At 33.5% G+C, this 27,482-nt stretch overlaps 1 protein-coding gene across 1 annotated transcript in view; it reads left to right on the top strand.

Annotated features, from left to right (window-relative positions):
• The window catches only part of ADAMTS20 (ADAM metallopeptidase with thrombospondin type 1 motif 20), a 150,091-nt gene extending 124,370 nt beyond the window's left edge, over nt 1-25,721 (top strand). The window contains exons 31-40 of the mRNA XM_049783876.1: nt 1,849-2,022; nt 2,101-2,265; nt 4,998-5,198; nt 6,380-6,509; nt 6,681-6,775; nt 6,862-6,953; nt 7,404-7,537; nt 11,042-11,133; nt 22,610-22,714; nt 25,378-25,721. Coding sequence (XP_049639833.1) covers nt 1,849-2,022; nt 2,101-2,265; nt 4,998-5,198; nt 6,380-6,509; nt 6,681-6,775; nt 6,862-6,953; nt 7,404-7,537; nt 11,042-11,133; nt 22,610-22,714; nt 25,378-25,467 — 1,278 coding nt within the window. The 3' untranslated portion in view covers nt 25,468-25,721. The remainder of the gene's footprint in view (nt 1-1,848; nt 2,023-2,100; nt 2,266-4,997; nt 5,199-6,379; nt 6,510-6,680; nt 6,776-6,861; nt 6,954-7,403; nt 7,538-11,041; nt 11,134-22,609; nt 22,715-25,377) is intronic.
• Nucleotides 25,722-27,482: the final 1,761 nt, after the last annotated feature.

The following is a 27,482-nucleotide window of genomic DNA, read 5'->3' as shown; positions in this document are numbered from 1 at the left end:
GTTCCCCTAATTATTGTGCTGCTGCGCAGCTACTGCAGATGCTGTGAGTTAGTATTCATGAGAAACTTTCTAAACTGTGACCACCAACCTGTAACAGTGAATCAATGGTAAGGAACAAATTGTTTCTGAGTTAATATAATGTATAAAACTATGTAAAATTTACTACAGGAATGCATTTCAGGTGTTTCTGAGATATAGGGATGAATGTTCAAAGACTGTTTATTTCTTTCTGAATTGACTTTCCTTGTCATAGAAATTGGCTTTGTTCAACCACAGAGTACCCAAATACCTTTTAGAAACGAATGACCACTTGTGAAGTCATTGGTTTTTGATTTATCCTATTAAAAGTACCCAGAGAGGTGAATGGAGGCTATCACTGCAAAATACTCATCATAACATATTTGACTGAAGTGTAATTTAAGAGGCAATTATGAGATTGGTACTATTTTGTTTCAACAACATAAATTGAAACGTATCAATATAGTCACTCAGTATGCACTAATTTCATTTCATTACGTGAAGTAGAAACACTCATTTGTAAAATTATGACTGGAGAGGGGCTTAAATAACTTTTGAAGTAGCAGTTCACCTGGTGTTTAATAGTTTTTAAATGAAAGGATTTATAGTACTTTTATTTAGTGCTATAAAAAGGAAACAGTCTGCAGGTATATTTATTCTGAAGGTAAGAGGTATATCTTAAGATACAAACTAAATACTAGTATCATTGAAAAATTAAACTATCCCCATTTTTCCTAGTGTCTGGGAAATTTTTTTACTTATTCTGCTAATTAATAAATACCAGCTTGACTTACATATTAAAATTTTAAATTAGTACGATGTTAGATTTCTCATTGTCTCATGTCCTCTTTAGTTAACACAGTGTCATTCAAATGAGGATCACTTCTCCTTGCTCATGAAAAACCTATTAAACAACTTTGACAGTAACATAATATATCCCACTCAACCCATTGAATCTATTCCGGTGAAATCATTCATTTGCTGATTTCTCTTCACAGAAGCCCATCATTGCTATCTAATATTTTAACATCAGACTTGAAACAGAGGTGATGCATTTCGAAATCTCACAAATATGCAGACAAATTCCCCCTTCCCCCAAATACCCAATTTTTAAATATTCAAATTATGTTTCAATTCAAATGCTATTTAAGTGTATTTACAGGTTTGTCTAAGTTTACAATATACATACAAGTTTTGCTAAATCCTGTTTCATTAAACCATTCAAATATGTGCAGGTAGGGATTTAGATGATGTTCAAAAACACTTTACAGGTCAAAGAAATAGTACAGGAGATAAAGTAATTGCCCTGGTTTAGTTCAGCCCAGTTTATAATCCCTGGAGCACAAGAGGTACCTCTGAGTACAGTCAAGAGTAAGTCATGAGCACCATTATGTGTGGCCTAATAATGTAAGTACATAAAAAGATTGCACCTTTCTGTGTTAAATTTTGTAGCTACTTGGTATATTGAAGTTAAAAGAGAAGAAAGATAGAGTTTTTGATGAAGTGTCTGGTATAACATGATCAACTTGTATATTTTCTGGAAGACATCAATAGATAGAGCAAAATAAAGAAATTCTATATTTTTGTAGAGATGCTCTAGAGCAGACACTAAAATAATAATTTCAGATATTTTCTATGATCAAAACACGATTAAAACTATTTGTAGAGAGACTCCAGGGCAGGTGATACTAAAATATTTATTCCATATATTTTTCAGTGATCAGAACATGCTTCAAACAAATTTAAAAATAGGTCATGACTTATACTGTAATTTTAATGTGATTTCAACATCGTCACCTAATTTTTCAAATTATTTGGACTTCCTTGTAGTGCTCTGTGACCTGCGGCTCCGGAGTTCAGCAAAGGGATGTCTACTGCAGACTAAGAGGCATTGGTCGAGTGTCTGAAGAAATGTGTGATAGGTCCACTCGGCCTTATTTTCAGAGGCATTGTTGGAATCAAGACTGTATGCAGTACCACTGGGTGGCAGAGGAGTGGCTGGAGGTGAGTTGTGTTAAGGAACTTTGAAAGGCATCTTTTCAGTAGGCGAATATGTTGTTCATTTCACAATTGTCTTTCTAGTGTTCGACATCATGTAAGAAAAGGGAGACGTATCGGCAAGTGAAGTGCATGGATGCACAGAACATTCAAGTGAATGAAAGTTTTTGTGCTCCTTCAACCAGACCTCCTTCAGTTAAAAAATGCAGTCCCTGCAAATATATTGTGGTAACTGGGGATTCGTCACAGGTAAATAAAACAACTCAGCATAAAGATTGAAACTGATACTAAATTTGAGCGTCAGGAATGAAATATCTACAGTCAAATGATAGAAAAAGAGGGGGAGTTACATGTACATTGACTTCCTTTTTTTGTTTGTTTGCTTGTTTGGGTTTTTTTTTTTGGGGGGGGGGCGGGATTTCAAACTCCAGCAGCATTCTGGCTACTCCTGGCTCTGTGCTCAGGAAGTGGAAACTGCAGGTTAAATAGTGACTTTGAATGATGTCCAACAAATGTCCCTAGGTCAAAATTTCTCTCTCTCTCTCTCTCTCTCTCTCTCTCTCTCTCTCTCTCTCTCTCTCTCTCTCTCTCTCTCTCTCTCAGTTTAAGCTCTGTTCTGTTTATTCAAAGCAAAAGATGGAGTATTTATACTCAATTTCTTTTTTTTCCCCACCCTATACTCAATTTCTTAACAAGTCATAATTTTCAGACAAAGCTAATTTGCCAAAACGGCACAGGGACAAATTATTCAAGGCATATTTCTTGGTCTTAGAGATTCAGAAAACGTGAGGATTGAGAAATAGAAAAGATTTAGGTAAAAACAGTCCTACTTATTCACAATTTTATTCTTACAAACTCTTTCAAAATTGGCTGCTAATTTCGAGTCAGTTATGTATACCAATTTATTGACTTCTTGAATAAAGGAAACTTTTCTTAACATCTGGAAAGATTAGGATGTTAAGCAAATTCCCAATACCTCCCAATGAAACAATTTTTTGCAAGCTTGGTTAACAATGTCTTGGTCAACAATTCTGCATGATTATTGACCTAAATTAAAGAGACAGGTCTTTCATATTTGTTAGTCACTTCAAAGCAAATTGGAAGATGGGGTGGGAATGTTACAAGCAGTGGTGAAGAGAGTGTAACAGTCACAGCTCATGAAGACATTTTTATTTTAGTTGTGACACAAATTTTACTGCATATCTTGGCAAATAAACATACCTTATTGCTACTTATTCAGAATAACATATATCTGCAAAAGAAAGTGGTTGTAGGGTTTAATTTATTTGCAAGTTTTAACTCTCTTGAAGTCAGCCTTGCAAAGCAGGTTTTACAGTAAGCCACCAAACATCTAAATAATGACATTATCTGGAAATGCAGCTTTTAAGGATGTCCAAGACTATTCTACATACTCATGTACTTTCTATGGTTTTGATATTTGCCAAGTTGCAATTCATTTTTCTTTTTTGTGTGTGTGTGTGTGGTTTTTGGGTCACACCCGGCAGTGCTCAGGGGTTACTCCTGGCTCCATGCTCAGAAATTGCTCCTGGCAGGCACAGGGGACCATATGGGACGCTGGGATTTGAACCAATGACCTTCTGCATGAAAGGCAAACACCTTACCTCCATGCTATCTCTCCGGCCCCATCAATTCATTTTTCAAGACTACTATTATGCTGCAGTGGGTAGAATGAGAATAAATCAAATTAAAATAATAAAAGCTTGCTTTTATGGTAGTTATGACTATTGCATTCCAGAAAATAAGATTTTAACTTTAGTACATTTTTTTAAATTCTTATACATTTATTTCGAATTTGGTTTTAACATAGTTATTTTCATTGGAAGAAATTTCATTCTTTTTTTTCTTGCACATTTGAGTTGTTATTTGAGATTGTGACCTAACATTAGTAGTCCAGGTTTAATTATTTTCCACAACTCTGATGAGGCACCACTGAATACTTTATGCTTTGCATTACCCAGTGTGAATAAGGTTTTCTGCATGCTCAAGAGGAAGCAAGCACTATATTGGGTTCTATATGAATATTAGATGCAGCAAATTGCTGTCTTTTGATATTTTTTTAGTTTAATTTCACTGGATATTCTAAAGGTACTTTAATGTACTGGTCAGAGCCTTTTCTTTCTTTCTCTTTGTTCTAAGAGCTGGAAACTTTCAAGTTCAGCTTCAAGAATTAAAGGATCGATCACATTGCCAATTTCAAATTCATAGCAAGCACTGTTTTTATTGACAGATAGTGTTTTAAAAGCTATTGTTTTGCTTTATTCTGATAGTCTATTTTTCTGCTAGTAGAAATCACATGGTATTATTTGAATCAAATTTGATTCAAACCTACCTGATTCAAATGGTATTATTACACATCACATAATATGTATTGATAAATAAATATGTGTTTATAAATAATAAATGCATAGTTATGTATGTATTAATTAAAAATAAATACATAATTACTAGTAAGTTAAGACCAAGGTAAAGAAGCTAAAGCTAAGAACAAATCTCTCCAAAGCTGTTCCTACTGGGAGATATAAGTTTCTTTCATTATTATTGGTTGTATAAATTTAACACACATATATACTCTACAATACACAAAATAGTTTAAGTATGTTTATTGTTGTTGTTCTTTAGAGTTCACAACTGGAAGAACTCAGGGATAACTCCTGACTTTGTGCTCAAGTATCACTCTTGGTTGTGTTCAGAAGATAATACATGGAGCTAGGGAGCAAATCAGTGTTGGCCTTGAGAAAGGCAGACTCAACTTTATCTATATGACTCACCCAAACTATTTAAATATGAATTCTTTTATTTACTGATACAGTTCTTGGAAGAAAGTTTATTGTCTCTGAATCTTTGCTCTGTAAATGAAACAAAAAATAGAATTAAGGAGGTGTTATTAAGCCTCCTAAATAACAAATATTACATTCCACTTATGATTAAGTTTCTCCCTTTGCGATTCTGAATTTCTTCAGTGTGCAGGTATCTGTGGATTTGACTACCAACAGAAGATTACTTACTGCATTCCAATTCTATCTACTGAGAAACATAAGCTTCATCAACTTTGGCCTGTAGAGTATCAAGAATGCCCCGTGTTACCTTCCCCTCAGACTTACAAATGCAATTTTAGGAGCTGTTTGCATACGGCCACTTGGAAAGTTGGAAAATGGAGCAAGGTTAGTAAATAAATACTCGTTAATTAAAATCTTCTGATTGGGTCTTTGTTGTGTGGAAATTTTTAGGTATTTTCATATTTAACAAGTCTTCAGAGTTGCCACAAATTTTTGATGCCTAAAACTCTTTATCAAGGGCGGGGCAGTGGCGCAAGCCTTAAGGCCTCTGCCTTGAGCACGCTAGGCTTCGATGGACCATGGTTCGATGCCCCAGTATCCCATATGGTCTCCCAAGCCAGGAGCGATATTTGAGTGCATAGGCAGGAATAACCCCTGAGTGTCACCAGGTGTGGCTCCAAAACAAAGCAAAACAAAAAACCAACTCTTTATCAATCAATGTCAATAGAAATTAATTTTATTTTTCGGGGCCAAAGCAATTGCATAGTGGCAAGGCATTTGCCTTGCACTCGGCCAACCAGGGACAAACCCATGTTTGATGCTCGGCATCCCATATAGTCCCTTGAGCCTACCAGGAGAGATTTCTGAGCACAGAGCCAGGAGTAACCTCTGAGTGCCATCAGGTGTGGCCCGCATTGGTGGTGGGAATGTTGCACTGGTGAAGGGGGGGGGTGTTCTTTTTATCACCGAAACCTAACTATAATCATGTATGTAATCACGGTGCTTAAATAAAGATAAAAATGTTAATAGCTATAAAAATAAAAACAATTATTACCTAGTTATAAAAAAAACGAAAAAAATCGATTTTATTTTTTACTATAATACTAGAAGAGGCTTATCAGTAAAACTCAGAAATTTTACTTCTATTTCTTAGATATCTTAGCACAGGAACTTGCACTTTTAATCTATACTTGACAAATATTTTGGTTAAGTCAAGAAACTAAAGCATCTATTTTATTAATAATGGAAGTTTTTTGCAAGATATTCCATTTCATTTAGATTTAATCATTAGTATGAATAATCACCATTTCATATGCCTTTTCTATAAAATAGTGAATAAATTATACAAAATAGACTGCAAAATCTCATAAATTATAAGTAATAAAATAATACTCATGCCCAAAGATTTCTTCCAAATTATTTGTCCAGTATGAGGGCATTTGGGTATATATAATAGCTCTTGACAAAATGGATTACTTATATTGATCCATTCTTAGAAGAGGCGCTTTGGATTTACAAGCCTTTATCCATATGTTCTTTTCCTTCAAATTTTACTTCGTTCATAGTGCTCAGTGACTTGTGGTGTTGGGATAATGGAGAGAAAAGTAGAATGCATGGCTGAAAATGGCTTTTCCAGTGACTTATGTTTAAAGGGTTTAAAACCTGATGCTCAGAAGAAATGTTTTGCCAATAACTGTAAGTAATATTAGAAAATATACCTGTATCTATCTGATTTAAAACAGTTTTAATTACATTTTGAAAACAACTATTTCTTAGAAATGAAGTATACATTTTTTCAGAATGTTTATAATGTCAAAGGTCAATTTATGGCTATCTATAATTTGTTGTTATAATCACTCCTTGCAGGTAAGACATTTATAAACTGCAAGGAAGTTCAAATAAAAAACAACATTACCAAGGATGGTGATTATTATCTTAATATTAAGGGAAGGCTAATAAAGGTATGAAAACTGTGCCTATTTGAGTTTACTATTGACCATTGAATTTTGAAAAGATATTTTCAGAATATTTTACATTTTCCCTTTAGATCTATTGTGCAGATATGCATTTGGAGAATCCCAGAGAATATATATCATTAATCAAAACTGAAGACAACTTTTCAGAAGTATATGGTTTTAGGTGAGCTATATTTAACTTACATTTTATACCCTTAATGAAAATGTACCAGAATAAGAATGATTATTGAATAATTCACAATAGAGACAAGAAATTTAGGAGCAGGTGGACATTAATATGTAACAAAAATATTTCTTTTTCAGTAATATAGATTTGAGTATTAACATATGTTCATAGAGAGATCAACTAAGACACTGTGGGTAAACAAACATAGAAAATGTTAAGACCTATATGTCTCTTTAGAGAAATAAAAAATCCCAGTACCAAAACTAAGAAATACTATAGTTAATTGATTTTACACAAATTGACTTACATTTTCCTTTGCAAATTTGTTTATAAATTTTCTCATTTAACTAGAAATTATATTATCAAAGAACAGAGATGTGTCCTCAATATCCTTTAAAAAATTGTCTATTGTATATTCTTATCCTAAAATTGATCTTTTTATTTCAGATTAAAAAATCCATATGAATGCCCTTTTAATGGAAGCAGGAGGCAAGACTGTGAGTGTAAAAATGACTATCAGGCTGCTGGCTTTACTGTTTTTAGGAAAATAAGAATTGATCTTACTTCTATGCAAATAGAAAGTAAGTGTTAAGTTTCTACTCGGAAAGTGTAAAACCTTCCTTGCTAATGCAAGTATAACCATGCATGTGGTATTGTGGTAGTCAAGATATAAAGAAGATTTTAGTATTTTTAAATAATTAAGTTTAATAACTATTACATACTTCCTCTGTCATGATCTATAATAATAGTGGCAATATTATTTATATTTTAAAATTCCAGATTATATGAAATATTAGATAGTTAAGAGCTTCATCAAAACTAAATTAGTTTTTTACAGAGCTTAAGACTAATTCCCTTTACTTTTCAATTACAATATGCCAAGTATTTTTTGTACACTTTCCATTTTATGTTTGTAACAATACTGTATTAGTAAAGCTGATATTGCATCACTGTTTTTGTAAGTGATAAAATGAAAAATCAAAATAACTTGTCCCTATGCATTCAGTTGGTAACTAATGTTGCAGGAGATAAAATTGTACTCACAGACCCCAGATTATGGGTCTGTTGCTTCTAACAAAAGTGATTTCTAAAATGCAATCAAGGGCAAGAGCTAGAGTGCATTTGTGAGATACTTGACTTGAGTTCAAAAACCCAGGTTTGATCATTGGCACCACATATGTTCCCCTTTCCACCACTAGAAGTCATTCTTGAGAGAGCCTGAGTACAGAGTAAGTCCTGAGCACCACCAGCCCCCAAATCAAATATAAGTAAATAAATAAAATACAGTGAAGTCCATACTAATAATCATTGAGCATATTTCAATCTCACCTTGCAAGTTACATAGCTATTTAAAAAGTAAGAATAAATGAATCTCAGAGACAGAGATTCAATTGAACTAGAACTATCAATAGTACTGATCAGAACAATAGAAAAGAAAAATACTTGAGACTAATACATGATTATGATATATCTCAATTTATAGTATGATTAAGTTATTATGAATTCTTATTTAATATTTTACTGAAAATAGTTTATGTAAGTGGCTTGCTATGATTACAAGCATAAGTACCTGAAATTACCATATTCTTATTTTACAGAAAATATAATCTAAAGTTAAAGATATCCATTGTCCATAGCAGAAGGTAGATTCATATATAGGCCAAATAAATGTTGGTAATGGGCTTGAGAAATCAGGAAAGTCTGGTCAGCCATCCACGCTAAGGGGGCCTCTCAGTGGGCCTTCTGACAAACTTTCGTTTAGACAGTGGCAACAACATACTCCTTCTTAAACAGACTGTGGAAAAATGTTCATATTCCCTATCTGAAGAAAAGTAAATGTGCAGAAATAAAATGTGGCAGTTAGATTATCCTGTCAAGCTGTGACATACATCATGTTTTCTTCTACTTTGGTGATCTAATTTTTGGTGGGTTCTAAGTTTGGCTATCTGAACAGGAATGTTCCTCGTTGCTATTTTTGCAGGACTGTACTGTCTCATGAGGCTTTACTGTCTCACGTAACAAATATAAATTTGATCAAATAAGCATTTAAATGGTCAAACGCACATAATAAAATGTTCTACATCACTATGGGACACATCAAAAAGAACAAGGATAACCAGTATAGGTGTGAATGTGTGGATAAAAGAACCCTCATTTAATGCTGGTGGGAATTCTAACCATTGTGGGTTCTGGGGCAGCTGCGTGCAAGGCAAATACCCTACCTCTATGCTATTCCTCCAGCCCCAAAGAACCAAATTTGTCTTCAGTAAAAAGCATGTGACTTGGGAGTTTGGGGGTTTTGAAGGGAATGGAAAACAATAATGGAGAAAGGAAGTGATCCACCTGGAGAAGAGAGGAAACTGATTGTTAGCAAAATACTATGCATTTAGCCATATTGGCAACAATATTGCAACAAAAATATGTCATAAAAGTACCTCTCAAAGAGGCAAGAGGGTGAGTGGGTAGGAAATTGTGGGATATTGATGAAGGTAAGTGGACACTCGGAGGTCTAATTGTTGAAACTCTGTTATGGATAACTTGGTAATCCATGGTGTATTAACAAAAATATCTTAAAAAATTAAGTTTTTATTTCTGGAAAAATTATCAAATGATTCTTTGAGCAGGAGAGATAGTAGTGTCTAAGAACTGCATGCACCTGGCCTAAATTTGATCCTCATATGATCCCCTGAGCCCCCCAGGAATTATCCCTGAACAGAGGGGGGACTAAGTCCTGAGCAGTTCTAGGTGCATTCCATCCCAAACAACCTAACAAGCAAAAACAAACAAACAGAAATCTATCACATGACTACAGTATATATACTGCTATGGTCTAAATTGATTCCTCTCAAATACATATATATATATATATATATTGGTTTTTGGGCCACACCCGGCTTTTGATCAGGGGTTACTCCTGGCTGTCTGCTCAGAAATAGCTCCTGGCAGGCACAGGGGACCATATGGGACACCGGGATTCAAACCAACCACCTTTGGTCCTGGATCGGCTGCTTGCAAGGCAAACGCCGCTGAGCTATCTCTCCGGGCCCTTCAAATACATATATTTATATGATACGCTTTTAATCCCCATTTGTCTGAAAGTGATAAATAAGATGAGGCAGAAGTTGGGCCATTGGGATGAAATTATTATGATTATCAAAAGAGGATAAGACACATGAATGAATCTTATCTCTTTCTCTCTCTTTCTTCCCCATCCTTGTAAGGAGGCAGCAAACTGATAGTCATGTGATTACTGAAAAGAAGGCCCACTCTAAAAAATTACCCTACTGGTATCTTATACTTTTGGCTTTTAATAATTTAAGAATAAAATTTCTGTTGTTTAAATCCATAAAATCTGAGACTTTGGTATAAGTATTTGAGCTGAGAAACATACCAAATACTTGTTATGATTGCACTATCACCTCTTTGGTCCAAGCCCTCAGTGTTCCCTTTTTTTCACCTGATAATGTTATATTATGTGAAATCCATTCATTTCACAACTACACAATTAACTTCATTCCACCCCTAATCTATATAATTTTCCAACTAAGAAACAGTGATCATCTAAAACATAATCCTTGTCATATAGGTTATTTTATTTAATATTGTAACAACTCTGAATTCTCTCACAGCTAAATTTACAGGGTAAATCCAGAATCAAGTGAATGAATGGAAAACTAACCATACCGATTAATAATAGGCAATACAACCTGAGAGAGCATTAATTATGGTAGGTGAAATCATTATGGTAGGTCAAATATGTTTACAGTAATGAAAGTAGTGTTATAAACAGATACTAACTATTGATTTAGGAAGCATATCTAAAGAAATACTACCATAAACAATATATGTTGACTAGATGAGGGGTAAACTTCTAGAGAAACATTGATGGAAAAACAATCATAATGTTAAGACTAGATAAACTATTGGATATGTCAGTCACTATAATTTCAAGGGATTTTACATAAATATTGAAACAGTGTATAAATGTATTTAATAATATTGTATTGTCATATTATAATTTATAACAGAATCTAGAAAACATAATGTCTTTCTTAAAGCTAAAAATTTCATTTATTACTTTTTAGCCATGGACCTTCTTTTTGCCGAAACAATATTTGGAAAAGCAGTGCCATTTGCCACAGCTGGAGATTGTTATAGTGCTGCCAGATGCCCACAGGTATCTTATATTGACTTTTTTCCTCACTATAAAAAATTGATAGTAATTCTCTTCTTTTATTTTTGAAAAAAATATTGCAAAATCATAGTTATAAAAAATGTAAACCATTTTTATTTTTATTCAGACAATGATTTACAAAGTTGGTTTCATTTACAAATGAGAATTGTTTTGCATAAAATGTTTCAAAAATTACAAAAATGTCTTTTTCCCTCTTCTAGTATCTCTGGGCTCCCTTCCACATACCAACCTATATTTATTTTTATTTACCAGCCTGTATATATTTTATACCAATCTATAAAATTGATTTCTTATTAAATGCTCCAAAAGACTGAAAAAAATAGAAAATAAAGGTCAATTAGTGATGATTGATTGCTATATGATTTTAACCTATAAGAATCAAATCATTTAATACAATATAGTATATTTCCTATTTTATTTTATGTAACTAAGTTTTCAACTCTGCCATGTAAAATATATTGCATTAAATTTTATTTTCTGCTTGTATTATATTGTGTGGTAATTATCATATTTTCCTGCATATATAATTTTTCAATCATTGCTGACATTGTTAGTGTTTCTATGACATAGGTCAAATATACAAATGTAAAATTGATTTAAGACTAAAGATAATTAATAAAATTTAAATGAAACATATCAATAGACCTATAATGTACAAATGTTTTATCCTAAAAAAGGGAATATTGGGGGCTGGGGCAATAGTGCAGCTGAAGGACATTTGCCTTGCACACAGCTGACCCAGGATGGACCTGGTTTTAATCCCTGGCGTCTCATAAGTGCATAATTTTTGTATCCTAATCACAGCTTCCTTTGAAGGTCAAAAGCTTCTCAATTTCATGTAAACCCATTTATTTATTTTTGGTTTCACATGTTTGGCCAGTGCTATTTTATACTTGATAAAATTGTTAGCTTCAATATCAATGTCATGTTTGTCTACATTTTTTTCTATGTAACTTATGGTTTTGGGTCTGATACCAAAGCATTTAATCCTCTTTGATTTCAATTTTGTGCAGAGCATTAAAAAGTGGCCTCAGTTCAATTTTTAATATGTAGCTGATTAATTTTTCCAACACCATTTGTTGAAGAGGCTTTCCTTGTTCCACATTGCTGCCATTTTATCAAGGATTAATTTTTCATAGACCTGAATGTCAATCACAGAATATTTAAATCTATTCCATGTATCTGAGGATATGTCTTTATCCCATCACCATGTTGTTTTAATGACTATTGCATTATTGTACAGTTTAAAATTGGGGAAAGTGATGCCTCCCACCTCTTTTTCCCCCAAGGATTGCTTTATCCATTCATGGAGGTTGATTGTTCCATATGACTTTCAGGAAGGTTTGATACGCTTTGAAAAATATCATGGATATCCTTATAGAGATTTCATTAAATCCATACAACGCTTTGCAAAGTATTGCCATTTTAATTATGTTAGTCCCCCAATCCATGAGGGGGTGTGTTTCCATTTATTTTGTCCTTTTTTTTATTTCTTGAAGCAGTATTTTGTAGTTTTCTTTTTTATGTTTCTTTTACCTCTTTAGTTAAGTTGATTTTATGATACTTGATTTACTGAGTTAAAATTGTAAATTATTTTTAATATTTACTTCTACTCTTTCATTATTCATATATAGAAAAGCTATGAATTATTGAATATTAATTTTATAGTATGCCACTTAACTATACAAATAATTGTTTCTAGTAGTGTTTTGGGGGGTCTTTAGGATTTTCTAAATATAGTATAATGTCTTTGTAAGCAGTGAGAGTCTGACTTCTTTCTTTCCTATATGAATATCCTTGATAACTTTTTTTGTTTAATTGTTATAGGAAGCACATCTAGTACTGTATTTAATAAAAGTGGTAGAAGAGGGCAACTTTTTTATGCCAAATATTAGAGAAAAAGCTTTATCCCAATTGATTTTATATTACCTATGAGCTTTTGGTAAATAGCTTTGACTATATTGAGAAAAATTACTTCAATTCCCATCTTATTGAAAGACTTTTATCATGAACGGTTATTAGACATTGTCAAATATTATCTGTACATTCAATGGTAATATTAAATAATTTTTATTTGCTCATTTATTGATATGGTGTGTTATATTGATTGACTTGAATGTCTTAAACCACCCTTGCATCTCTGGAATGAATCGTATGTGGCCAGTGTGTTTGATCTTTATTATCAATTGTTAGATTTGATTTGCTAGTATTTTGTTGAGAATATTTTCTTTGATGTTCATTACAGATATCAGTGTACAGTTATCTTCTTTGTGGTATCTCTGTTTGGTTTTGGTATCACGGTGATATTCACAGAAACTATTTGGGTATATTTTCTTTTACTTTGATTTCTTGGAAGACTCTCAAACATATTGATCAGAGGTCCTCCTTATATTGTTGAAAATATTTCACAGATGAATCCATCTGGGCTTAAGTTTTGTTTGGGGGATATTTCTCATTATCATTTCAATTATCTCAATATTAATAGTAGTAATAGTTTGCTTAATATTTTCTTTGTTCTCATTTTTTTCCAGAAATCTTTCGACTTTCTTCTGATTTCCTCCCTTACTCACAGTTTGTTCAGCAGAGAGCTGTTTAATTCTTTTTTGCATTTTTAAAGTTAATGAATTAATTTATTTAAATAAAATGCGCCACATAGTTGACATAACTGATCATCATACATTTGTTTCCAGATATATAAAAGCAAAGTTGTTGAAAAACATAAAAAAAAAAGTGAGCCAATTTATATCAAATTGGGTAGGTAAGGTGTTTGCCTTGCGCGTGGCCAACCTGGATTTAATCCCTGACATCCCATATGGTCCCCCAAGTGTTCCAGGACTTACTTCTGAGTGCAGTCAGGAGTAATCCCTGAGCACTGACAATAGTGGCATAAAAACCAAAAAAAAAAAAAAAAAAAAAAAAAAAAAAAAAAAAAAAAGAATAAACATGGAAGAAAAGAGAAGGGAAAAAAGAAAAAGTAGAGTAGAAAGCACATTTGTGAAAATTATTTTATCTCCAATGAAGTCATTACTATAGGGCAGTGCTTCTCAAATAGTGGGGCGAGGCTCCGTAAAGGGGGCGCGTTTGACCTCGGCAAACATTGTCATAACAAGCTAAGCCCCGTGTTTATGTCTCTGTATGTCTCTGGAGCTGAGAGTTGCTGTGACCTGCTTCAAACCCGCTTCGAAAAGCTATGCATTGCAAAACTTGCTCATTGGAGCCATTAATTCAGACATCACCTCTGATTAAAAAAAATCAGCTCAAATTATTTTATATATTTTTGTTTTGCAGGTTAGATTTTTTTTAATAAAGATACTATTTACAGTCACATGGGTGGGGGCGTGAAAAATGTTTTCTTCTTCCTAGGGGCATGACAGAAAATAATTGAGAAGCAATGCTATAGTGGCAGAAGGTTTAGTAAACTCTTGTTAACTATCCATTCTATCAAAAAAGGGTCTTCCTTTAGGAATGAGAGCAACAAACAAATAATGCTATCCAGAAATTTAAAGCACTATTACTGATACTACGCCCTCTAGGGGCATGTATTCAACTACCAGGCTTCTGAGCAGGGTGTCTCATTTTCTCCAAAAGCCTAGTGATAACAGCCTCCAAACCAGTGTATCTGAAGAGTTCAGCTCGTTCTCCCTGAAGGGAAGGTCACAGATGTTGCAGAGATATTAGGGAAATGGTGATTCTGGGTGATAGAAGCAGAATTCTCTTTGGCAGGGTATAGTTTTGATCCAGTCTCTCCAAGATGGCCAGCTTCCTGCTGCATGGGCTGGTGTGGCCATAATCTTCAATGGTAGGTTTCACTTTTCTCTGTTATTAAAACACTGTCTCTTCATCAATTTGTTTACTAGTTGGCCACTACAGATACTAAATCAGCTCTAAGACTCAACTAATTGCTAAGTAATTGCTTATTTCAATAGTATTCTGGAGCCATATTTTTCCCAATTTCAATTCAATTAATTTTGCCCTATGCATCTTATAAAACAAGTTTTAAGGTCAAGGTCAGAATGCAAGAACATTCTTCGTTGTATCTTTCCCTACATTGCTCTCTTAGCTTTAATTTCATCTATTATTTTGCTTACTGTTTTCATTGAATCACTATTCCTGTCCTTTAAACTGCTTGTCAATTAAATTCTTGCATTGATTAAAAACATTAGGCTTTCACTGTCTATTCCATATATGCTCAGTTAGGAAAAACTTTGGACATTTAAGTTTAATATTTTGATTCCTGATACACCTAAAAGAAGCATTAAACTGGTTTTGTAGTTCTATGAGTAGGTTCAACAAAGAGTACATATACATTTTTATAAATAGGATAACATATAAGGTTGACTCATCTTGGATTGTCTTTTATTAACGTTGACCCTCATCCCTAATAATAATTTTATTTGGTATATGTTGGGTTTTGGATGTTTTGGTCTACTATATTATGTGATTTTTTTTCAATGTTCCTATTTGGGTGGACTTAATGGAATATGAGAGCTTCATCAGACTGTAAAAATTCTTTTGTTAAATAAACTTATATAGCACATAACCGACCAAAGTGAGAAATATTAAAAGTTTGCCCTTCCTAGGGGAAATATTCAAACCTAAAAGAGAAAAAAATAGAATACCGTTCTTAGACTTATCTTAAAAATAGAACTATAAATTTCCTGACATATGGGTATAAAGAAGATAATCATGATTCAAATGCCAGAGATGAAACTGTTAATTTCATGGATTTTTTTAGAATAAATATTATTCAATTTATTTAATTATATTAAGGTGATTTAGGGAGACTTCAAATAATTGTCATATATATATAATATAGGTTCTTAACTGAATAGACTCCACAAGTTTCCTCAGTTTACCACTCTAGGGGCTGGAGGGGTGGCGCAAGCGGTAGGGCATTTGCCTTGCACGTGCTGACCTAGGATGGACCACGATTCAATCCCCCAATATCTCATGTGGTCCCCAAGCCAGGAGCAATTTCTGGGTGCAGAGCCAGAAGTAACCCCTGAGCATCACAGGGTGTGGCCCAAAAACCAAAAGACAAAAAAAAAAAATTTACCACTCTAAAAATGTTACCTCACTTGGTTATATTTGAACTTTTTGGTTGGTTCATATCTATTTTTATTTGCACTTAAGTTATAAATTTGTGGCTAGACTAGTTATCTCATTTAATTTACTTATTTCTTCTCCAAATTTCAGTTTTATGAATCTGGTAGGTGAGTGATATATGAGAATAGTGTTCCTCAGATTGTGAGTCTCTCATCTTTGTCTTCTATTTAGTTCTCATACTAGGAACTTTCCTTCTTGTGACGAACTTCATTTTAAAAAAATCCCAGAGTTATTTCTCTTCAGATTCCTCCCAAGAATTTGTAATCTAAAATTTGTAGTATTTGAAACTAAAACAATCTTACCTTTATATATATTTTTATAACATTGTTATAGTTACCTTGTTTTATTTTGGAGAGGTACACACTGACTGTTCTCAGAATTTTTTCCTGGTTATATGTTCAGTGGTCCTTCCTGGTGGAACTCAGGATACCATATGTATGCTGAGTCTGGGACGCAATATAGTCAAGACAATGAGGTTTAGGGAAAATACTTTAGCAGCTCTGTTATCTATGTGGCCTTGTTTTTACCTTTTACGTGACGATTATATTCTTCAATGACCAATTCCTGTCAAGACTTTGCTTATATTTTATCCTGTTACCTGTTTTCTTCTCAGGTGTTTTCATAATTAGAGACAAGTACTTTGAGAATACTACTTAAAGATGTAAAAGAAATAATGAGATGTCTCTCATATGACACTACTTCAGAAATTGAGGAGTGGTAATACATTTCTTTTTTTTTAATGTTGGGTTGAATTAGGTCTGACCAATGAGATATCAGCTAAAAGCATAGGTAGCTAATATGTAAATGAAATATCTACATAATAAAATATAAAATAAGTTTATTATTATATATGTGTTATGAATAACTTTATTCTAGCTTTGTTCTAGAAAAACCATAACACAAAAATGATTAAATACTGGGCCGGAGAGATAGCATGGAGGTAAGGCGGTTGCCTTTCATGCAGAAGGTCATCAGTTCGAGTCCGGCTTCCCATATAGTCCCCCATGCCTGCCAGGAGCAATTTCTGAGCATGGAGCCAGGAGTTTCCCCGGAGCACTGCCGGGTGTGACCCAAAAACCACACACACAAAAAAAGATTAAATACTGTATTTTTTTTATTGCCATTCATTTTTATCTCCTTATTTCCGTTTTTTAGGTAACCTCTCCTTCCCCTGATAGTATCTTGAGAAAACTATGCGACCATAAACTAGGTTAACCCTTGTTTATTGTTGAAGAAACAAGAGATTCCTTGTTAGAAACATGTCCTAAGATGCTTGAGAAAATAAGAAACAGAACCAGTAATAAAATACTCGACTGTAACCCATCTCTTTCTCATTGTTCTCCCTTGACTCTTCTGGAATTCTATTTCAAAATGAAAAAGTAGCGGGTTTCTGAACATGTCATCATAAGGAATTTTTCTACCTATATTCTGTCTATATTGATCTCTCTTGGGTTCCTTTTACCAAAAGTACAAATTTCCCATTTTTCTTGGAGATATCCTGTCAAATATATAAACCAGATTCTGTGTTAAAGCTACAAAACATTTGCATGAACGCACTCCAGATGCTTGATGTCACAGAAAGAACTTATTCAGGTGTTTGGAATTCATCAAAACCTCATCATTTGTGTTTATATATGACTGTAGTGGAGACATAAATGCTAAAAATATTATGGGGAGATATGACATTGTTTAAGAAAACTAAAGTTTGTGACATTGAAGTATAAAATAAATTTGTAAAGAGCAGAAATATGAGCATAAATATCAATGAAATAAAGTAAAATGTTATGTAGTTACTATTAGATAATAGATTATTTAATAATTTCATTTAAATTCACTTTATTATATATTTACATATTTGTATATTTATGAAATTCATCTCACTGCTTAAAATTAACTGGTTAGAATATAAATATGAACTTTTACTGACATAATGAATTATTAGATAGATTATATGATATGAATCAACTTCATGTTGTCTTTTTTTTATTTTACTCACCAAAGGTAGTGTTTTTATATTTTCATTCTTTAAGATTATTTATATATTAAGACATATTTATATATCTTTGCATAACCTGCATATTTTCCTAAATAAATGCATCCATCAATGAGGCCCAGAGAGAGAATTCAATGGATAGGGCAATTTAGTTGCGTGTGCCAACTTAAGTTTGATCCTCAACATCTCATATGCCCCCCCACGACAAGAGTACTAAGCAATTTGGTATTGGGCATTATGAGGAGTCTACCTTATATAGTATCATCTACCATTTCTTGTACATTGAGGTTCCTTTCCTGGCAAAAAGCTGACAATGTAGGCATTATTATATAATAGTACCATAGTTTGGGTTGAAAAAGAAGAAAGGAGAGAAGGAAAAAAGAAAAAGAAGGAAAAGCAACAGCAAGAAAAATGAGTGGGTCCTATAACATATGTCTGTAGTGTGTGGTTGTTCATTTCAGTTGTCTCAATGGTCATAAGCTTCAAGTCATAGTAGAAGACATAATCACGTGGAAATGAGTAAATTGAAGTATTTTATCAGAACATTGTCATAATGAGCACTGTGCATGGAGCCTAATATGATAGAGCATCAAATTGCAAAATTATGGTTCCCCCCCCATATCTCCAAGAACCTTGGCGATGGTAGACCCGCAGTGACTGAGGCACAGTGATAGCTTTGCTTGTGCACTGTCCTAGTTCAGATTCATCTAGAATCCACATTATTAAACACTTGTTTCTTTATACCTCAGAATAATTTAGATGGAGTAAATATATGATCAATTTGTTTTTAAATACATACTTCTATGAGTTTTGACATTTGTAGAGGTTTATATCAAAATATTGAAATTCTGAATAAAGAATAGAATTATCTTTTTTGTTTGTTTGTTTTTGTTTTTTGTTTTTTGTTTTTTGTTTTTTTGGGTCACACCCGATGACGCTCAGGGGTTACTCCTGGCTATGCGCTCAGAAGTCGCTCCTGGCTTGGGGGACCATATGGGACGCCAGGGGATCGAACCGCGGTCCGTCCTAGGCTAGCGCAGGCAAGGCAGGCACCTTACCTTTAGCGCCACCGCCTGGCCCCGTATAGAATTATCTTAACATTCCATTGTATGCAATAAGTTCCTGCTTCTCATGTGGTAAGTAAATGTTTTGCATTGCTATGAAATATTTTTCTGTAATTTATAAACTTCTTATACATTTTATAATTTATAAGATTTTATAAAAATAGAACTTGGTAGTATATATATATAGTTGTACCAGTTTATGAAAGTACCATAGAAAGTACTTGGTTGTTTACATTTTTATTTGGCTTCTATGCATGGTATCATAAAGAGTTATATATTCTTTTAATTTGCATCAGACTGGTTGTTTTTCTCAATACCATTTGGTGGAGAGAATTTTCTTGATCTACTTAGATTTTTGGCTCATTTATCAATATTAATTGTCTAGGTCCTTGAAAATATATCTGCCTACAAACTCAATTCTGTTGCATTGGTCTGAAAACATGGCCACATTCAGTACTACACTGTTTTATAGTATAATTTTAAGTTGGAGATATAGAAACACTTTTCTTTTTATCTAGGGCTTATTTGATTTTGGGGGACAATTATTTCATATACATTTTGATACTGGTTAGGTTATCTATTTATAAAATGATATAGATATTTTCATAAAGACTTTATTGAATATGGTAAAACTTTGGATGAGACTATTATTTTGATATTGTTTATCCCTATAGTCCATATTTTCTTTTTTTTTTTTTTTGTGGTTTTTGGGTCACACCCGGCAGTGCTCCTGGTTCCAGGCTCAGAAATTGCTCCTGGCAGGCACGGGGGACCATATGGGACACTGGGATTCGAACCAATGACCTCCTGCATGAAAGGCAAACGCCTTAACTCCATGCTATCTCTCAGGCCCCTATAGTTCATATTTTCATTTTTTATCCCGTTTTATTTTTTTTTTGTGTGTGTGTGTGTGAGGTTCATTTCTTTTATTAAGCTGATTTCCAGGAATGTAATTTTCTCAGGCACAATTGTGAATCTATTCTTAAGTATTTCTCTATTTAATCATTTGCAATATAGATAAAATTTGTTGACTTATGCATGTGTATATTATAGTCTGATATTTTACTCTACAATTATATTTGCTCTAGAAAATGTTTGTTAGAACCTTTAGTATTTTCTGTGTATTATACTTTGTCATCTACAAATAGTGAGAGCTTTACTTCTTTTCTGATCTGGAGGTCCTCAAGATCTTTAGAAAAGACATTGCAGCATTATTCATAATAGTTGACATTTGGACAAAACCCAAGTATCAAAGAAAACATGAATGGATAAAGAAAACATGATACATATACACAGCGTAATACTATCTTGTTTTACTAAAGGATAATTTCACACTATTTTCTAAGTAAATCGATCTGGGATACCGTGTTGAGTGTTTAGTCAGGAGAATGACAGGGAAAATCTTTTATGTCTAAAAGTTGCAGAAACAGAGGACTGGTCTATAGTAGCAAGTTTACCATGAGGATTGTGGTATTGGGGTTTGGCACTGGTAGAGAGGAAGTGAGAAATGGACATTCTGTGAAATGTGTGGGATTATAATGCTTTATGCATGGAACCCTACATTACTAGCTTTGAAAACCATGGCGACTACAGTAATTTTTCAAAGCATGATCTGTATTGTTTTGATAGATAAATAGTTATTGTGCTTAAAAATAATTTGATCACAAATCCAGTATATGTCTCACACAACATGTGTGTAGATTGTGAGACATGACATGCTGGGAGCAGCTTGTGTGCCCCAGCTCTAGTGGGGAAATACCCTACGCCAGGAAAGTGGATGAACATGAGCCAGTCAACCAAATAATATTGAAGAAATTAGACCAAAAAACAGATTGTATGGAGATCCACATTCTGGCAAACTTCTGACAAAATTTAATCTGCATACTGGGAGTATATATACGGCAAAACCACTATATTAGGCATGAAAGAAATTCCCGTGTTGACAAAAGGTGAGAGTGTAGAGAAAAACAGAAATATTAACAGTAGGCCTGTTAATTATGACTGACTAGGCTCAGGTGGAAAGGATCTTATATAGGAAATTAGAAGGGAGAAAGCAGCATAATAAAAAGGAGGGAGTTGCCTGGTATTTGTAGCTCAATCAGTTTTTGACAGGTCAGCAGACTAGCAAGCAGAGGTTGCTTTTAAGATAGCAGAGGGGCAGGTCAAAGAAATGTAAATTTTATGCCTGGCTTAGCTTTTAGAGAGGAATTTTGTCTTAGTTTTGGATTTTTTTGTTTGTTGATTTTTATTATTTATTTATTTATTTATTTATTTGGTGTTGAGAATTCTCTGAGCTTTTGATTGAGGCCATATTTCAGCCCGTAAATTTACAATGGAGAAATAGGCCAAATAATATGAAGGGCATATAATGACAGTACCAAGACATGAATTTCATAAACATCTCTTTGAGAATTCCTCAACTCTCCACGCAGGGACAAAGCATCCACAGCAGGCCTTTTGAGGAATTCCATGGGGTTTTCTCAGTTCTTCGTGCCAGAGAAATTTGGGGATACATCTGGTGGGCGTACTGAATTCCCCTAAAGAAAATGACTATGTATGACCCAAAATAACACATCAACATCTAGATCTGGCACTTATCAAAGACTTAAGAGCTAGAACAATATAACATTTAGCAATTGTGTATGGTGGAATATAAAAAGAAGGGCATTGTAAAAGATTTTAGAAAATATATTAAGCAGGGAAGTTTGAAAAGAGTAGTGACACATCAAACTGGAGAAATATTAATGTCTGTCAAAAATTTATTACTATGAATTTGCCTTCTGTCAGGATATGCTTACTAATATACAAACTGAAACTCCAGCTTTTAGGTTTCAGCATCCTATAGTTGGACAGAACTGCATTTGCACAAAAGCATCCTGTTGCTGTGACTTAAGTTACATTGAGTGAAAATGTATCAGCATCCTTTGATTTTATAAAGACACTTAGTAATGTTATGTTTATGGGGATTCTGGGGGCTGGAGCAGTGGTGCCTTGCACGAGCTGACCTAGGACAGACTGCAGTTTGATCCCCCAGTATCCCATATGGTCCCCCAAGCCAGGAGCGATTTCTGAGTGCATAGTTAGGAGTAACCCCTGTGAGTCTCTAGGTGTGGGCCAAAAAAAACAAAAAAGGGGGGGGGCAAGTTTTAAGCTTGTGGTATATATTTTCCTCTATCAATGGAAACATTCTTGAATTCAATAGAACCTTTATTCACATCTGGGTATTTCTAACCTAAAGCATTTAAAAATGTTTCATTAACCTCACTAATTTTATTTGGATTTGCTTTCTATACAGGGACAATTCAGTATTAACTTATTAGGAACTGGAATGAAGATATCTAGCACAGCAAAGTGGCTTGCTCAAGGAAACTATGCCTCTGTCATCATACACAGATCACAGGTAAATCTTGTACTTAAAAACCTGTTTAGAAAATCTCTTTTCTATGAACAATACTTAAGAATTCTTTACCTTAAATTCAGTGTCATATAAAAGTCAGTGTTTAATAGATTTCATTTTATGAGATATATTACATATAAGTAACATAATATTGATATAGAAAATTATGTAATTAGGCTAATTTATTTTATGTAAATTCAATAATAAAATATTCTTATAGAGGTTCTTTAAACATTTTATATAGCTCTACATTGAGACTAATAACTTGAAAATGTTTCTAAAGAAGAAAATATTTTTGTTACACTTAGATTATTAAAGATTATAAGTTTTTCCCCACCCCCAAGATTATAAATTTTAACATATGTCAAGATAAGGGTCAATTTTTCTATTGACATATTGACAAATTCTGAAATATTCTTATTTTTCTTTTTCTATAGAAAAATATTAGTTAGACAACCTAATAAACTAGATTGAGGTCTGCAATATAAAAACATGGTCAATACTTCTTGAGAAAGGCCAACTTGCTCTAATTTAATTCAATCTAAGATTAAAAGCACAAAATAAATCCAAGTTGTTTTGTCAGTATCTGTCCATGTTTTGTTTCTCAAAGGTGATTTCTTTTTGTTTTGTTTTGTTTCTTAGAATTATGATCTAGATATACATTCATAAGAACAATACTTATTGCAGCCCGATTAATAGCGCAGCAGTAGGGCATTTGCCTTTCAAACGGACCTGGGTTCAATCCCCGGCATCCCATATGATCCCCCAAGCCAGAAGCATTTTTGAGTCTTTCTTCTTAGTCTTGGAGAATTTAGAGGCTCCATTTCCTCCATTTTCTTTTTGTGAGTGCCTGTGACCTTAAGATGACACTCTTATAACCAATATACTTGAGTTTTTGGGTTCTCCCATGTCATGGCAAAAAACCTGCTCCGGTGTTCATCTGAAGCATTGGTGGCATTTACATTTTGGGGTTTTACAATTTAAGGCCAATTTCAGAATAGCAAGTTTAAGTCAAGCCAATATGACAAACGTTTAGGGTTTCCTAAGACCCACCTACAGCACTTGAAGTTTGGAGTTCATAGGTCTCTACTTGAGGTTTTGAAGTATGTAATAGATAGGAACTCCTTTACAGTCGTCAAAAAACATCCTGTTTTACTTGATCTATGCAAACAAGGATATTGTCATAAAGTATAAATATGTTGAGAAAAGCTCTCTCCATTCTCACCATAGATGCAGCTGTTTTCTATGGGTAATTAAGCAAAAGAAGTGCTGTTAAAAATCTACAAAGATAGAACATGCAGCTTAGCTATCAACAATATACTTTTCCTCTTAACTCCATGAGCAGAAAATTGATTTCTTATCATTTTACGTGTCTATTTTCTAAAGCACTGTATTAAGAGATCTGGAGCATCTGAGTTCCTTTTTGTTGCCAAAAAGTTTTAGAAAAACTCTGATGATATAATACTAACTCAAATATGAAAACAAATTGTTATTCTTTCTCTAAGTTAGCATGACTCAATTGTACTCTTCAGTATTTGTTGAAGACTTTCTCAGTAGGGAAGGAAAGGAAGGTCCTCTCTTCCACACATAGTCTGAATCTGGAGCACGGGTTCTAATGGCTTCGTGGAAATTAGCAGCCCCTTACCAATGAGGCATGCCCCTCAACAGTGTTCTGTGTTATAAGAAGGCTATTCTGATTCTAGGAAATTTATCAATACGAATGGCATTGTGTTTCCCACAGAAAAGCCAGTAAAGAAGGACCACTGCACTTAGCCCCAGGAATAGAAGCCTATCTAAAGGCCTAAAACAACCTACTCTTAGAGGGCAAAGGAGTTCCAGATGCTAAAGAACTAACTCTGGGACCTATACTGTTATCTACAGGTTCTAGCCCATGATGGTTATAAAAGAGATTGTGAACCTGCTGTCTAATTATCTGAACAAAATTTTCTAGGAATTATCTCTGAGAGATTATTATTATTTTCTGGGTGAGAGCCTTTAAATTCTTCTACCCATGAGACACTTCTTATTGTTGTGTGCAGAGTCAGGAAGTCTCTTCATCTTCTCTCTCTTTTCCTCTTTCTTGCCCCCCACTTTGTGCCTCTGCTTGTAAAAGAAAATATTTTTCATTTTCTCATTTTAATTAATGTTTCCACCCTGGTTTATATTTTTCCTTAGTTTATAGCTAAATGTATTTTTACTTTGGAATGTATAGCTTGTTCTTCTATAAGAAGTTCATAGTTAAATGGGGGTAGAATATGTCTGTATATAGTTAAAGGTAAAGGATTTGTGACAGCTTTGAATTGTTTATTAATCAACTGATTAACCTATAAGAGTCTACATGAGGCATATACTCAACAATGTTCAAGACTTACTCTTGGCTTTATGGTCAGGGATAACTTCTGATAGTGCTCTAGAGAAATTATGTAGATTCAAAGGAATCATCTAAATTATTGTGTGATATTTACTTATCAAGTACTTAATACAAATTTGAGGTGATCTAAATCCTCTGACCTTTAGTTCGAGTATCTCTAGAAATAGTTTCATCTTTGATTCCCCGTCTAATTCTGAAAATTCATCCAACATTTGCTACCACATCGTTCTTCCCTTGTACACTCAGAGATAAGATTGAATAAGCTTCTCTTATTTCTTTCTTTCCCTGTTTTCAGGATGGAACCAAAGTCTATGGAAGATGTGGAGGATTCTGTGGAAAGTGTAATCCTCACATGACTACAGGTCTTGAAGTTCAAGTAATATGAACATTAGATGTGGAAATATACCCCAAAGATGAAATAATCTCTGGAACCTCCCGATCACTGGTGCTTATCACTTTAATCTCCTAATATTTTACATGCAAAATCTTTGTACTTTTTTTTCAGGGTTCTCTTCATGAATTCATTTTTTCATTTAATTTTTCATTGTCTTAATACAAACTTGAATGACTCAAGTTGGTATATTTTTAAATGTATAGTATTTTATATTATATCTATTAAATTACTTATACCAAAATATTAGTATTGTTAACAACTTGTACTGTATAAAATGAACATATATAAATCTTTACTATATCTTACACAATCAAAATTTTATTGCTTATATAAGTGGGCCTATTAAAATTAATTCACTAAAACCTATTGTAATTATTATTAGCTCAAGGAAATAGTAGTTAATAGTCATATTAAGAAAGTTAATAGCCAGGGGCCGGAGAGATAGCATGGAGGTAAGGCATTTGCTTTTCATGCAGAAGGACGGTGGTTCGAATCCCGGCATCCCATATGGTCCCCTGTGCCTGCCAGGAGCGATTTCTGAGCATAGAGCCAGGAATAACCCCTGAGCGCTGCCGGGTGTGACCCAAAAACCAAAATCAAAAACAAAAACAAAAAAAAGAAAGAAAGTTAATAGCCATTCTACTTTCTACTAATAATGTTTAGGTATCTTTTTTATTTTGTAATTGCGAAGTGTGGTGCTTATAAATACTTCTAAAATGTGGTACAAACTTTGTAATAAAATATGTTTGATTTAAATACAAAACATAAGATTTTATGGACATTTTATTTTAAGAATAACATAATTTTATCCTACCTCTTTTATACTTATGAAAACAATGTTCTATTTACAGTGTTCACCTTTTAATTCACTTATAATTATTGTCTATATAAATATAAATTATTCAAAAATGTATTTTTGCAGATGTGTACTGTATTAATCAAATGACATGTAAGAGTTACTGAAATTTTGAAGATCTAATCTCAGTAAACAATTCTTCTTTACATAGTCAACATTTTTAGAAATAACCACGTTATATTTTTTTTTGGTTTTTTGGGCCACACCCATTTGATGCTCAGGGGTTACTCCTGGCTAAGCGCTCAGAAATTGCCCCTGGCTTGGGGGGACCATATGGGATGCCAGGGGATTGAACCACAGTCCTTCCTTGGCTAGCGCTTGCAAGGCAGACACCTTACCTCTAGCACCACCTCACCAGCCCCATAATCACGTTATTTTATATCTTATGTTTATTAACAGCCAGACTATAAAAGGTAGTCTAAAATTCAACTATCCATGTGTTGTCTCAAGCATCTTAAGATAAATATTTAAATGTGATAATACATAACAATGTGATTTAAAAAAATTTTAAATGACAATTTTCCATAGCATATGCTGCAAAAAACAAAGAAAAGCTAGACAACAAGGGGCCGGAGAGATAGAATGGAGGTAGGCCATTTGTCTTGCATGCAGAAGGACTGTTGTTTGAATCCCAACAACCCATATGGTCCCCCAAGCCTGCAGGAGTGATTTCTGAGCAAAAAGCCAGGAGGAACCCTGAGTGTTGCTGGGTATGACCCCCAAAAAACAAAACAAACAAACAAAAACCTAAACAACAAATCTAAAAATTCTCCCTAAACATTTATTAGGGTTAGAATGCACCATCAAAGGCACTAAAGCAATTTTCTGCAATGTGGTTAAATAAACACAGGATATCTACATCAGAAAAATAAAGATGTATGTGTTTTAAACCAGTTACAAACATCATTATAGTCTTTGTAATATCTAAATTTTTTTCATGTATAATTTGTTTTACTTATAAATATTTTAATAATAAATATATGTGTCTTTGCATATTATTTTCATTTTCCTTAAACTAAATATTTTCTAATCATAAAGAATTTATAACTTTAAAACCATTTTAAAAATTCAAAGATAATTTTTATTTATGTTCTTTATTTAAATTCAAAGATGACTTTTATTTATGTTCTTTATTTTATTTGTGGGATGG

This window comes from Suncus etruscus, chromosome 11 (genome assembly GCF_024139225.1).
Source record: "Suncus etruscus isolate mSunEtr1 chromosome 11, mSunEtr1.pri.cur, whole genome shotgun sequence".
NCBI lineage: Eukaryota > Metazoa > Chordata > Mammalia > Eulipotyphla > Soricidae > Suncus > Suncus etruscus.
This window is presented reverse-complemented; position numbering and strand designations above follow the sequence as displayed.